The sequence below is a fragment of the Balaenoptera physalus genome (genome assembly GCF_965194825.1).
Source record: "Balaenoptera physalus genome assembly, chromosome: 10".
NCBI classification, from domain to species: domain Eukaryota; kingdom Metazoa; phylum Chordata; class Mammalia; order Artiodactyla; family Balaenopteridae; genus Balaenoptera; species Balaenoptera physalus.
This window is the reverse complement of record NC_138889.1, coordinates 109,477,736-109,492,812: the sequence shown is the minus strand read 5'-3', so window position 1 is coordinate 109,492,812 and position 15,077 is coordinate 109,477,736. Positions and strand designations below refer to the sequence as shown.

General features: G+C 41.3%; 1 protein-coding gene across 29 annotated transcripts in view; it reads right to left on the bottom strand.

The window, feature by feature from the left end:
• Positions 1-15,077, bottom strand: part of PPP6R3 (protein phosphatase 6 regulatory subunit 3) — a 129,071-nt gene that overhangs the window by 39,398 nt on the left and 74,596 nt on the right. For all 29 annotated transcript variants that reach the window (XM_082476444.1, XM_082476445.1, XM_082476446.1 and 26 more), the window contains 4 exons: positions 7,825-7,954; positions 5,719-5,871; positions 3,494-3,643; positions 2,303-2,367 (listed from right to left, as the gene is read on the bottom strand). In XM_082476444.1, coding sequence (XP_082332570.1) covers positions 2,303-2,367; positions 3,494-3,643; positions 5,719-5,871; positions 7,825-7,954 — 498 coding nt within the window. The remainder of the gene's footprint in view (positions 1-2,302; positions 2,368-3,493; positions 3,644-5,718; positions 5,872-7,824; positions 7,955-15,077) is intronic.

Genomic DNA, 15,077 nt, shown 5'->3' with positions numbered 1-15,077 from the left:
TGAACAGCTTGGTAAGTACAGTGGATTTAAGCAATCATTCTAAAAACTGAGGCACTAAAGACAAGAACAGGCAGAAAAGGAGGGTGCGTAACATAACCAGGCTGGGATAGGGGTTGGGGGTGGGAGTGTGGCAGCAACTGTCTACTCAAAAGACTACATTGTAGCCTCACTCAACAGGACAAACTCTGTTCAAAGACTCAAACCAAGCATCCTCAGTAACACAGTATCTTCAAAAACAAAAACCCAAACATTCACTGATGCCTAATGATTCTGTGACTTTCCTTCCTATCTTTCTGCGAAACTATTTTTCAGACTTTGAACAGACTGTAGGGAAATGAGGTGAGAATTCTGCTGGTTCATCTTGCTAAGACATCAAATTTTAACTGTATCAATCAATCATCGAGATAGTTATCTACCAATGGCATTTCTCAAGTTAAAATATTAGCTGATTTGAGGACTTGGCCAAGATGAGAGGTAGTCAACTTGTATCTGGCCCACTTCCCACTTGGACAGGGACATTCACATTATTCCTCACCCCTTCCCCACTTAGAGTCTAATCTTCACAACTATGACCCATCTTTACATTTAGACAAACTTTTCACATCACTGTGATTTCTCCGCCCGAATATTTACAAAGTGTCAAGTCTTCAAATTCTATGAAACAAAAGACTTTTGATTGCAGACAGGAGGGAACAAACCGAAGAGATCTTTGCTTAAAGGGAGAATCTTTCAGGAGTCACTAAGAAAAACCATACTGTGCTTGTAGGCTTGCCTGGAAAATGAAATATCTGCTAATAAGCTTAGTAGAGGGCCTGGGAATACCTAAGGGTCTGAAGGCATAAGGTTGACCTCAGCTGAGCTGCTATGAGCCTCTTTCAGTTTCATAGCAAGATCCCACGACCCGAGCGTCCCTTCTGGGCAAATTCTTAGTCAGAAACTCTGGTATTCCCTCAAACCCTCACAAGGGAAAACAAACACCCATCCCCAAGCTTTTTGGCCCAAGGCTCCAGATTTTCTTTAGGCTTCCTGTTCATGGAAACCTTAAAAAGCTCTTTCAGGACTCCCCAAGAGGGGAGGAATATTATTAGCCAGGCCTTCAGAGGACGGAGCTCACGGGGAGTAGAGCACACGGGACACCTCGGCATTGGCGAGACGAGGAGGCAGAGAGAGGAAGGGGGTCAAGGAAGGCTAAGATGGGGCAGACACATAACCAGAGATGCCACTCTGGCCACAGACAGCACCCCAAAGGAGCTCCATTTGGAGGAAAGTATCTGAGGTCCACCAAGACTGAACCCCTGCCACCCTCAAACTACACGCCACCTTTCGCCACCCAGAGTCAAAGCAAAGCCCTATCGGTGTTTAGTAAGCAATTTTTAAAAACCAAGCCCCAGAAAACAAAGCAGACAGCTCCCGTGAGTTACCTAGCTCTCTTGGGCACTGCAAGAGACATCTGAACAGAGACACAGAGCAGGGAGATCCTGAGAAAGGTTAGACTATAAAGGGCATGTGACCACCTTATGGGGTGATGGAAACGTCCTGTGTCTTGTCTGTGATGGTTACATGACTGAATGCATTTGTCAGAATTCCTAGAAATGTATACCCAAAAATGTATACTTCAATAAACCTGACTTAAAAACAAACACAAGAAGTATACCTTGAGAGTGTTTCCCAAACATACCCACCTGCTTCAGAATCTATGGGATGGCATAAAAGCTCCCAGGGCGTTAGAGAGGAATGCCTGTTTCAGACAACACCGCTAGGGAAAAAAACTCTTGTGTAACAAAGCTACTCACATGCAGCAACTAATACTTCAAGTAATCTTGCCAATCAGCTAACGGAAATTTTCTAAAAAAGGAAATACTAAGCAATTTTACCCTCCCTCTAGTTCCATGCACAAAGTGACTCTTTTCTTCCATGAGAACCCGGGGTAACAAGGACAAAGGTGCTAATTAAGGAGGACTTGACTTTGTAATTCTTTTCCTTCAACTCCCCATTATTCTCAGAAAAGCAGCCATTCAGAAAGGACCAAGAAGTTGCAAAGGCAGCAACAGAGGTGGGGAGTACTCCCAACCCCTGTTCTTTCAAGACAGGTAGAAAGACAGGGGGATCTAAAAGTAAATTACTAGAAAAATATCTGTTACAATTAAATAATCTGGAAGCCCCAAGAGAACCATTTGTAACTGTAAAGTGGCCTGTCCCATGTGATTATATTATATTCATTGTTCCCTGTCTAGGGCAAGGGAGTATATTTTCTTCAAATTAAAAATCAAACTGAACTCCTATCAGAAAACAATTTACTTACTGTTTCTTCTCGTTCATTTCCCAGGCGTCAAGTATTCGTTCTATCAATTGACATTTTTGAAAGAGCTGAATAAAAAGGAAGGTTCCAGTTTAACATTGACATAAATGTCAAAGTGTCAAATTTTTAAAGTGAAACAGAACTCTAGTTAAACAGAAAAGTGATACCTATCACTTTATACATATAACCCAGCAAGCCTAATACAGCTGTGAATTACTGGCTAAATCAGAGGCACCGTGAAAATAAATTTACTCAAGGGCCCCAGAACACTACAGGGATTCAAGACAGGATCTGTGTCTTTAGCAGTGAACCTACCGGGAAATAATATATTTCAATTACTGCTACCAGTGAGCAGCTGACCTAAACCAAAGCCAGGTTTTACTCTGATATGGAATAAAGAAAATTATGCCCCGGCAAAAATTTAACTCACAATCCACAGCAATACTTGTACATTTTAAATGCGAGCAACACTTACTTCTCTATGAGCTAACATTACTGCATTCGTATTAAAAATAGGTGTGGCTTGCCAAACTTCTGCACGCCAATGACCAGTGCTGTGGGCTGCATTATCGAATGTGCACAGCCAGCCTTATTCAAATGTCATTTGTCTTCCCCATCTACTTGGTTACTCCAGGTTAGCCTTTCCCATCTTCAAGGTTTGGGCGTAACCCAGTATGAGCTAGAGAATGTCACACAATCACAGAACTTCAGAGCAAGAAGAAACCTGAAGACTGACTTAGTAAAATCACCTCATATTTAACAAAAGAAAACAGACCCCCAGAAGAGGCTTCCTCGACACTGCATAAGAACTCACTTCTCCCAGCTTCCAGTCACATATTCAGCACCAGAAATTAAAACTCTGGCAATCCAAATAATTGGTTCAAATGTTTTCTGTAGTATTTAAATTTGTATTGTTCTTTTAATCTCCAAAAGATTTCTAAATCTTCAAATTTATTACTTTTCCCAAATAAGCAAGCCACTTAGCCTTTTTTTAAAAAAAGTTCATCTAATGGTTAATTGTCCAGGATATGATTTACAGAATCACTGGTTAAAAGTATCAGTACGATGAAAATAAGTTAAATATTCAGACTCTGAAATCTAATCTCCCACCCTTAAACCTCAATTCACTTCACACCTTAAGCAGAAAAATGCTATAACCAGGAGTGGCAGAAAAAAGACACCAAGTAAGCTTACATGTTTCAATAACAAATTGTCACCAGTGGAGTCTTGATCAGTAATTGTGCTATTTTCTGTGTTTTCAAAAGGACTTGCAAGAATCAGTGCAATACAGATTTCCACTTGTGTGTGTAAAAAGTTATTCCATGTGTATTTGAAGAACATGTCCTACAAAAAAAGAAAAATAATGCTTTCTTTTATTCAGTCTCCTCCATGTTTAAGCTACTACTTCAACACATTCACCAAATAATGAATTAATTAAGTAAAAATGATGTGTTCCTAGTACAGTAGGACAAATTAAAAGGAACACATTTTATTTTAAATGCAGTTTAAAATGCCTTCATAGACTAAATAGAATGGTATTTGCTCATTCAACATGTCAGAATCTGCATGGAATCTAATAGAGACCAACAATAAACACATGAAGAGAAGACAATAATAAATTTCTCAAACAGAAAGGGAGTGTCTTTTTGTTTTCAACGTGACTAATACAGATATGAAGTTCAGTAAATTTCCAATAATTTTCAAAGAAATTTATGAGAATTTCATTTTGCCTCAACAAATGTTTACTGATGACTTCTGAGCAGCACACAGTGCTAGGTACAACATGGGAGACAGACGAAAATATGGTCTCCAATTCTGAGGTGCTCACACCTTAAAAAAGAATAACCACTCGGGCATTCAAAATACTCATAGAACTATCAGTGGATAGAGCAAAACAAGAAAGGTATGAGAGGTGGTGACGTGCGGAACTCCTGGAGGTGCAAGGGTTTTCCAGATTACCTGAAAAGGTAACAGTAGCACACACAAAAAAAGACAATTCCAAAAAGCACAAATGCATAGTTAAAGTATGTATTCAGGACATCGTTGAGTCTTGGTTATCTAATCTCAAAATGAAAAGATAACGATTAATGATCCATTTAGGAGTTTTATCAAATTAATCACTCAAAAGTAGCTCTAAGATTAACAACAAAATGAATTAACAATAGCTGTAAACTTACTACTAGGAAGATGAAAGACTAGTGATTGATGACTTCAGTGAGACTCCCAGAGACAGGAGTAGGAAGTTATATCCCTGTCAGAGGGTAGGGCAAAAACTATGTCCCCAGAGGGCAAGGGTTTTATGCTGGCAAGGAAATTGTAATCCTGTAGCGTCTCATCTTTCTCCTAACGTTCCTGCTCTCCATGCCTTCTACTGCTATGTCATTTAACACAAAGCTGAAATACAACTAAAAGTGTCTATCTCAGTGACACTAGGAAGAAAAAAGGGAATGGCTGATAGAGCATGCATGGGTTTGAAACTGGATGTGAATTCAAATCCTGGCTCCACCACTTACTAGCCATGGAATGCATCTCCTATCTGGGCATGATCTGAAAAATCATGCCCAGGATCACATGAGAAATGTATATGAAGTTTTATACCCAGGATCACGTGAGAAATGTATATGAAGTTTTATACCCAGGATCACGTGAGAAATGTATATGAAGTGTACACTCAATGCCTTTCATGTAAAGAGCAAACACCCAGACTCTCCTCTGAAACACACGCCAAGTTCCTCCCAGTGTACAGTGTGGGTCCTGGGAACCCATCTGTGCTGTGCGGAGGCAGGACAGAGCAAGCAGAGGCCCCGGGGCCAGGCCCATGGATTCCAAACACAGGCCTTGGAGCTGGGGAACTCAGGGGTCAGGGAAGTCCAGATAATTCCTGGGCTCTTCCTTTTCCCTTCCATTCCCTTCTGCTTCCACTGAAGCAGACTAAATCAAAAGACAATCTCAGACTAAATCGAAAGACAGTCTTTTAGACTCAAATCAAGACAGTGTCAGAGACCTCGTATACTATCTCAGTGGAAAGAAGATCAAAGTTTGTCCCTTGGCTAATTATGAAGAGAAAATAATGCTGTAAGCCCCAGTCGCTTATTGCTAATACAACCCCCTGAAGACGGTGATTACACTCACTCTATCCTCCACACGAGACTGAGCTTCTTGAGGGAAACGTCTGTCTTAACCATCTTCGAAATTCTCTAATACGGTTCTTTACACACAGCAACAATAAATTACTACTGAAAAATTGAAAGCATTCAAAATTGATGATAACCTCAAGGGGAAAACTATATAAAAGACTGTTTACACTCGGACCAAGGAAAGTCATTGACACATATTGTAAATTTATGAGGTTCTACCTTCAGTTATGTATCCATAAAGTATCAAGGGCAAATTAAGACATCTTTCAGGGGATATCGTACCAATATGACCCCAATGCTATTCAGCTCCATAAGGTCCCCGTTGATACTGCTGGTGTTTGTTTGGAGGAGGCTGGATATCAACCTAATCACATTCAACCGGGTGTTCCCCACGGGAGGGTCCAGCACGCCCCACGTAGTCTTCATCACACTTTTCTGAGGAAGAAAAAGCTTTCCAATTAAATTCAGTTCAGTAAACAAATAAAGGGTGTAGGAGTATGTACTAAGATACAATGCTATAGGTAAACTAACCCTGCAAACAACTTGGCCTAAATTCTACACCTGAAGGAAAATCCAAAACTCCTACTGATGATATCTTTAAGATATGATGAAATGAACACGAGGAAAAAAATTAAGTAATTTCCCTGGACTACAAATTTTATAAGAAACCAAGTATCCCCTTGCCTTCAACATTCCAAACACCACAGGAATGAAGCAGAAAGCTACTGAAGTCCATGAAAAAAAGTGCAATATTCCAATCCTGACCAGAAACCTAAGAAACTAAGAAAAGTTACAAGTGGTTTTAGATCACAGTTCTCAATCTCTGCCAAATCTGTGATAAAAATGCAAACTCAGAAGTTGCCTCTGGATCACAACCTTGAAACAGGATCAACCTCAAACCTGTTCTTGTCCATAAAAGGGAGTTTCTATTCTCTGAAATCACAAAAGACAGACACAGAACATTCCAGAACTTCAGAAGTTTGGCAGGAAAGGATGATGACCTGTGACAACGAAGCGATGAAGATGCCCTTCTCCATGTCCTCGTCCACAGGGGATCCCTGCCCCCCTGCCTGCGCTCCTCCAGGCCCAGTGGAACTGGACGGCCCCCAGTTTCACTCCCTGCAGCACAGCTCTAATGAACACGGATGTACTCACACACCACATCATGTAGTAAAAGCAGCCACAAGCTGAACTCACTCACTCCTAGCCGTGAACAAGAGGAAGTGCAAACCAAACACTGTCTTACTTCCGAGTTAGGCCCAAGAAGAGTACCAGTGTGAGAATCCATATTAGACGCTGCCTTTTTTGTCCACCTAGAAAGAAGACTGTGGCACCGGAGACACAGGTCAGGGGCACCTGGCCACACCCTCTCCTCTCACAGGTCCTCCTTCTCCTCCAACTTCCACTTCTCTTCTCCTGAGCAAATCCTTCTCCTCTCCTTACTCTCCCTCCTCTTCTTCCCAGGTCTGGCACAAAGGACGCCACTGTTACACACCAGCTCCCCCTCCACAAGATGGTTAAGTAAACAGAAAACATCTACTTTAGAAGGGAGACACTAGTCTACTAACTTCCCAGTAACTCACACCATAGACGTCACAGAGACACACTTTCCGGAGCCTGGGATGCTGGGTGCAATGATGCAGGGCAGAAGGAAAAACCAAAGTGTAAGAACTAGTGCAGGCGGTAGAACTCTCATGGAACTGCCTTCCACCCTAGAGATGCCAAAAGGAAGAGCCTCATCCCCTAAAGCTCTATCTGCGCCAACCCGAGGGGGTGGGGTGTCACGGAAGGACACCACTATGGACCCTGGACACCCCTCTTTTGGAGGTCTTTGCTGTCTGCTGTCTGTGCTTTCAGTGGCTGTCTGATTAACAGTCATTTCTGGATTAGCACACGGATGCTCTCGACAGAAAAACTAACACTCCAAGTCACATTCAACCAACCACTTCTTAAATGAGATACCTGTCCATCAGGCAGTTACACTGCTCCGACTCTGAATAAGACAACTCAATTTCAAAGATTAGTTCCTAAAAGATTACCTCTTACCTCAAAGATGTGAAAATAACATGCTATGAGAAGAAAACTATTTTACTGGCATATAAGTACGCAGAATATATAGAAAGAACAAAAAGCTGAGTTTCCTAAGCAGATAAGTTAACTTACTTAACTTTAATTCTATTCTTTTCATCAATTTAGATGCTATATATCGATAAAAGCCAATTAAAAACTAGCTCAAGAGCAATGAAAACAACTGCCAGTGTACCTTCTAATATGCTTTGCACATGGGGGTCACAGCCAGTCCTTTAACTCACAAGGTTCATCTACTTCCTAACAACAGCTGAAATCTAGCTACTGGGCTGGTCAACGGGCTTCAGGGAGCTGCCTTACCTTGGGTGGCTCAAGCAGGAGTTCATGAAAAGATCCAAGTCTTCCTCGGATGGCTTCTAGAACGCTCTTGTTGACCGAACAAGCTGAATGACTCATGCCTGGTGGGCAGATCTCTATATGACCTTCAAATCTTGAAACAAAGCAAGTTAATTTTATTTATTATTTCAGAACAAATCATTCAAGGTGCTCTGTATCGGCGTATAGGGATATACATAATAGCTATAGAATATATAGTGATTATATCAAAATTTCTGGAAGGATAGGAAGAGGGTGTAATGAAACCTTGATGGGAATCAGCCAACATGATATGAAATCCAAAGATGTACGGTGTCGGGTGAGAAATTATATGCCATTTCTTCCCATTCTCTCCTAAACCTTCTAACTTCTTATACCTATTGTACTAATATCAGGTCTCTAACCAGAAAATCTAGAAAGCAACAGGAGAGCCCGGAATTACAGGGCACATCAATACTGCCTGCCACTGGAGGATTGTTAACAATAAACAAGCCTGTATTTGTTCTATACAGTTTCTCTTGACTAATCAATCAACACTGCTTCCTATTTAAAAGGCTTAACTTACTCTTCTGTACAAAGCTTCATCTATACTCATTATAAACCACTCCTTTTAGAAAAACAATTACGAGTAGAATGAGACTCCCAAATACCAATCAGTTTTAGAAAGTACAGGGGTTCTCAAAGTTGGGGGACATAAGGAGGGAGGGGTCTAAAAATGTGGGTGCACAGTTCAGATTAAAAGATAAACCTGAGAGTGGTGTGTCAGTGCAAACTAGCGCTTAACAATGTAGCTGCTGGAGCATGACTGCCTGAGGCTGAACCCTGGACCTTCACTCACCAGTGATTCATTCTCATATGGAAAACGGGAACCGCTCGAGAATGTCCCTCCCGGGACTGGGGACCTGTCCTGTCCAGGGGTGGGGACCATGCTAATGTAGACAAAGGACTGAAAGCACTGCCTGACACAGCTAACACCTAGAGACTGATTATTAGGACTATTACTTGAAAATATTTCACACGGGCAAGTGATTTCTAAGAGCTACACGGAACAGCATTCAGAAACTCAATTCCTAGAAAGGGGGAGTAGGTAGAGGAAAGGCCTTTTGCTCTGATTATAGTGCTTTTTAACGTGTAGGGTTTTAATAATTTATGTGGCCAAATACAGCATTCTTCACTACAGTCTCTCTGTCCAGGAAGCCATACTTGAAGTTCTTCACAATGCCACAATCCTAGGAGTATTTGCCTACTTTTCCTCTAGTGTTTTTCATTTAACTCATGTGGAATTTATTTTTATGCAAACCAGGTATAGGCATGATATTTTTTTCCCCAAGTGGCGAGTCACTTCTAAGCCACATTTATAGAATGATCTGCTTTTCCCCACTTATGTGAAAAAAAAAAAAACCCATACAAAAACATATACTAAGATTCCTTAATCATTCATATAAATTTTATTTGTTCATCTAATAAATACTTAGTGAGCATCAATTTATGTACCTGCCTTGACTCAGGTAACTACAATCAATATCCACGGTGTTTCTCACACTTTAATCCTTTCAAATATATGTAAAAATCTGCCAAATCCAAAACAAAACCTGTGCTGATATTCCAAATAGAGATACATTAAATCTGGAACTTAGACTTGGAAAGGCACAGGAAGTGACGGCTGTTGGGGCATCTCTCTGAGCAGAGATCTACAGTCCAGATGCACGGTATCTGCATCCACTCAGCTCCCTCATCCACTCACCAGTTAAGGAAACTTTGCTTATTTACTGTTTTGGATGATTATGAATAAAGGGCACAAATATTCACTTACAAGTTTCTGTGTGACACAATTTTCACTTTTCTTGGGTAAATATCTTAAGAGAGTGCTGGATAATATATTGTAAAAAGGTCTGTTTATTAAAAAACTGCCAGGTGTCTTTAGAAGATGGCCACGTGACTTAACATCCCAGTTGGAGAGTGTGAGGCTTCGATGTCACCAGCGCTGGCTCTCTGTTTGGTTCAGCTGTTTAGTGGGCTGAATGGTCCCCCCACAAAACGTATGTCCACATCCTAGTCCCCAGTCTGGATGCCTTTTCTTTCTTTCCTGCCTCACTGCACTGCTAGGGCCTGTAGCATGAGGCTGAATAGAACTGGTGATGGGAAATATTCTTGCCATGGTCCTTGACTTAAGGGGCTATGATTTCAGTCTTTGCCCATTAAGAATGATGGTAGCTATGGGTTTTCCTTTTGTTTTTCAGTTTCCAAGTTCCTTTCTATTGCTAATTTGCAGAGAGGTTTTATCATACAAGAATTTAATGAAATGATCACATGGTTTTACTTCTTTAGTCTGCTGGTATGAGTTACACTGGCTGATGTTTATTAAAGCTATTTTTATAGAGCAGTTTTAAGTTCACAGCAAAATGGAGGGGAATGTACAGAGACTGCCCATATACCCTCTGCCCCCACAAATGCACAGCCTCCCCATTATCAACATCCTCTACCAGAGCACGTTTATCACAATCCATGAACCTACACTGACACATCACCACCACCCAGAGCCCAGTTTACATTATGGTTCACTGTAATGGGTTTGGACAAATAATGACATGTATCGGTCTCTATGATATTACACAGAGCATTTTCACTGCCCTAAAGGTCCTCTGTGCTCCACCTATTCATTTCACTCCCCTTGCCAACCCCTGGCAACCATGATCTTTTTACTGTCTCCACAGTAAAATATGACATTTTCCAGAATGTATGTAGCCTTTTCAGACTCGCTTCTTTCACTTCTTTTTCATTTGCATTTAAGGTCCCTCCATGTCTTTTCATGGCATGAGGGCACATTCTTTTTAGTGCTGAATAATATTCCACTGTCTGGATGAACTACGGTTTATTTATCCACTCACCTACTGAGGACCTCTTGGCTGCTTCCAAGCTTTGGCAAGTGTGGATAAAGCTGCTAAACAACTGTGTGCAGGTTTTTGTGTGAACCTAAGTTTTCAACTCCTTTGGGTAAATACGAAGGAGCACAACTGCTGGACTGTATGGTAAAGGTATGTTTAGTTTTCTAAGAAACTACCAGACTGTCTTCCAAAGTGGCTGCACCATTTTGCGTTTCCACCGGCAACAAATGAGATTTCCTGCTGCCCCGCAGTCCTGCCAGCACTTGGTGGTGTCAATTAGGTCCAGTGAATTGCTAGTACTGTGCTTCTTACTGATTTCTGTCTAAACGTTATGTCCATTTCTGTTATAATTTGTTTTAGATTTGCAAAAAAATTGCAAAAATAGTACAGAGTTCCCATGTGACCCATACCCAGTTTCCCGTTATTATCTTACATCTGTCAAAATTAATGAACCAGTACTCACACGTAAAACCCATACTTTATTCAGATTTCCTTGGTTTTTGCCTACAGTTGCCTCTCTGACCCAGAATCCACCCAGGACACCACACTATATTTAGCTCTCAACTGTCCTTAGCCTCCTCCTGGCTGTGAGAGTTACTCAGACTTTCCTGGTCAGGTACTTTGCAGAATGTCCCTCATTTGGGGTCTGGTCTTAACGTTTTTCTCATGATCATGGGTCTCTGAGAGGAAGACCACACAAGTAAAACGACATTTCATTACATACTATCAACACAACAGTGCTGGCTGTTGACTTTGATTATATGGCTGAGGAAGTGCTGGTCAGGTTTTTCTGTCAAACTTGACAGAGTAACTGTCAAGTTCTCATTTTATTCTCTTTCCATACTGCACTTTTTAGAAGGAAGTCATGAGGTGCAGTCTACACATAAAGAGCGGAGAGTCTTTTTCTTCCTCCTTGAGAAGGGATTATGAACTATTTGGAATTCTCCCACAGGGGAGATTTGTCTCTTCACCCCCTTTTACTTACTCAGTCACTTACTTGTATCAGTATGAACTCATGGGTATTTTATACTTTGTGTTATAAAACAATACTGCCTTATTTTATTGTGCAAGTGGTCCCAGCTCTGGCCAATGGGAGCTCTTTTAGTTGGCCCGTGTCCCTCTCACACACCCGGTGTTGTGGGTTTTCTCTTTGAGCGTGTCCTTACTGTCTGTACTACAGGATGCTCCACACTCATCTTGTATACTTCTTAGCCCAGCTGCAGAACCAGCCATTTCTCCATGAAGCCCTGGTTCCTTTACCGGAGGATGGTATTAGAAACTGAGGTCTGGGCACACGGTTACTTGTTCCTGGTGATGCGTCGTGACTTCTAGGCCTCACAAAGCAACTGTCTTCCTGGTTTAACTCTTCATATTTCAGTATAGGTAACTTCTAATGTCCTACACTGATTTTTTCCTCAACTATGTCAAAGTTTACAAATGAGCCCAAAGGCATTCTTCAATTTCTGTTGTAGTTTTCATTTCTAGCATTTGCGTATGATCTTCCGTTTCTCTGTTAAAATTCTCCATCTGTTCACATATCGCTCACTTTTCCCACAAGCCTTTAACACATTAATCATAGTTATCTTAAATTCCCTACCAGATTGCTCCAACATTTTTGAATCTAGTTCTCCTGACTGCTTTTTCTCTTGAGAGTTTAGTTTGTTTGGGTTCTTTTTATCTTGCTTGTCTTGCAATTTTTTAGTTGTGACGTTGACATGTTGTGTAAGACAACAGAGACTGATACAACTAGTATTTGCAATGGATACACCTCTTTTTTTCTAGGTCTTTAGTGTGGGGTTTCTGGATCAATTTATAGTCAGCAGCTGAGTTAGGTTTGGGTTTTGTTGTTCCTATGACTGACTTCTCTCAGCACACTGAAGACTTTAAATCTGTCTCAAGTTACTTTGTATTTATAGTTAGGGACGGATTGCCAAGTTTTTCTCAACTTCTGCTCTGCCCTTAGCTGAAGTTCTTCCCTTGAAGCCTGCTCCTGTGCTGATGGTCTCCTTCCACACTGCAGCCTTCCCTCTGCCAGCACGCTGCTGTCGTCACTCGATGTGTGGTGGCCCGGTGGGGAGGACTGCTCTGCTGTTCTGGTTCAGCCTCAGTCTCAGGCAGTGGAAGTGCTCATGGGCCTCAGGGGTGGGGCCCTCTCGGTGACCCCGCCCTACTTCAGTGGTAGGGGCTCTCTAACAGCCTGGGGCCTGAAAGTGTCCCTGCTTGTCCCGTGGGATAGAGGCTTTTTCCTGGTCCCTTCCTCCTCATCGGGTCTTTAGGGTTACAGGGTTTGCTGCCCTTTCGCCAGTGGCTTCAGGGTTTTATTCAGCAGGGGCGGGAATGGAGAAGGACCCTGCTGCTGCATGTCGCAGCCCTACTCTGCAAGGGAGGTGTTCTCGGGGCTCTTACCTGGCCTCCAGTACTTCCTGAGCAGGGCTCGCAGGTATGTGCAAAGTCCTGAGTCTGTAGTTCTCAGGGTGTCCTTGCTCTCCCTGCACCTGAGGCGCTTCGGGCGTTACATAACCTATTATCATTCTACGTTTATAAAAAACACATTGGAACTATCATTTTTTTAAGATGAAAAATGAAACTGTATATGAAAGTACCTCAGTTCCTCAGTAGAAGATAAGAATTACATGGTGCACTAACTTACCCCTTCTCTCCTTATTTCTTGAATTTTATTAAAATAATCTGGAATTTATTGGTTTTTTTTCAACATTTGACTTATTCAATTATTCATTCTTAACATAACTTTCATAGTCATATGAATTGTCACATTCCTATCTGTTTCATTTATCATTACTTTCACCAATATATTTCCTTATCTTAAGTTCTTTATTCTACCTTATTTTTCTGCTTGGCTTCGGTAAAGTCCATCTTCCAGTAATTTGGCCCAGGAACAGGACACGGATGGGACACTGAGGTCCATACGCTTGAAAATGCCTCCTGCCCTCACACAGCAACAAAAGTGCTTCAGGGTCACAATCCTGCCCTGTGTTTTTCAGTGTTTACTTAGCTTTACAAATGACATGTCTGGCAATGTGATGTGCTTTGTAGTTAACCCATTTTTTTCTTGTCCAAATATTTTTAACATTTATCCTTTATCCTAGGGATTCAGAAATCACATAAGGGTAAGGCTAAGATCTCAGTCGTCCACCACCCCTCCACCCCGCCCCTCTTTAAAGTTAATCGTGCTTAGTAGTTGATAACCTTTGTGGTCTGAGGATAAGTTCCTTCTGATCAGAAATTCCTTCCTGTCATTTATTACTGTATCGTCTCCATTCTCAAGCCAGAGTCGTCAATATAAATCTCACAGCACCAGCTCATGTGCTTTTAAACCATTTTAAGAGATGATGCAACTGCCTTGCAGCATGAGTAGCAAGATAACAGTCCTGTATCACCTGATTAATACCGTAAGTTATTGGTTACGTTATTTAAAATATGATTTACCAGGGAAGACATAGGCAAAGTCAAAACTGCAGATACAACTCCAAATTACAACATAGCTGAAGCAGTGCTGCCACACTGCCCTTCCATTATCACTAACCAGAGATTAAAGAACCAGAAATAGAGATGAAGACTTTGGGAAGCAGGGATTGGTAAGGCTGTGTTTACTATTTTGCTGGAAACCAAAATGACATCACTGAAACTAAATCCAGAAACGTTGGATGGCTAAATTTTCATATGCTGACAGCAGACCGTGTCTCTCCTCCTCTTCATGCCCTCTGCTTTACTGGATGGATCCAATAGTGGGTAAGAAAATACAAATTCTAATCTCTAAACCACATGTTCCTGGAATGCAAACATATACACACCTCTTCAAATTCGCATTCTCCAGAGAACAATTAGGAAAACTCTGACAATTAATAAGTAAATTAGTTTTGGGTATAAACTGTAAAGAATAATATGACAAATATTAATTGGCTTGTCCAGAGGCACATACATAGGGAAAACAGACTATATTTCTGATTCTGAAACACACAGCACAAAGTTTTCCTTAAGGCCTCAAGCCACCTGCCCATCCATTTTTAAACAGCCTAATGAACTGTAGTTGCCTCATATGTGAAACCCAAAAAAAAAAACAACCCAAAGCCTCAAGTTAGCAAGCACTGGACAGAATCACAAGATGGAAAGAGCCCTGAACTCACTTGGAGGAGAGCTGCGCACCAACCAGGAACACCTATTTTCAATTTTCATAAGCAAGAAGTAAGCTTCTCTTGTGTTTGAGCCATTCTGCATGGGTTTGACTGATTATAGAAGCATTTTGGTAACTACTACAAAACCCCAGATGACTAGAATCCGAATATTGCCAATAGTGTTTACCAAACCATATAGTTCAACTACATCTATGCATCC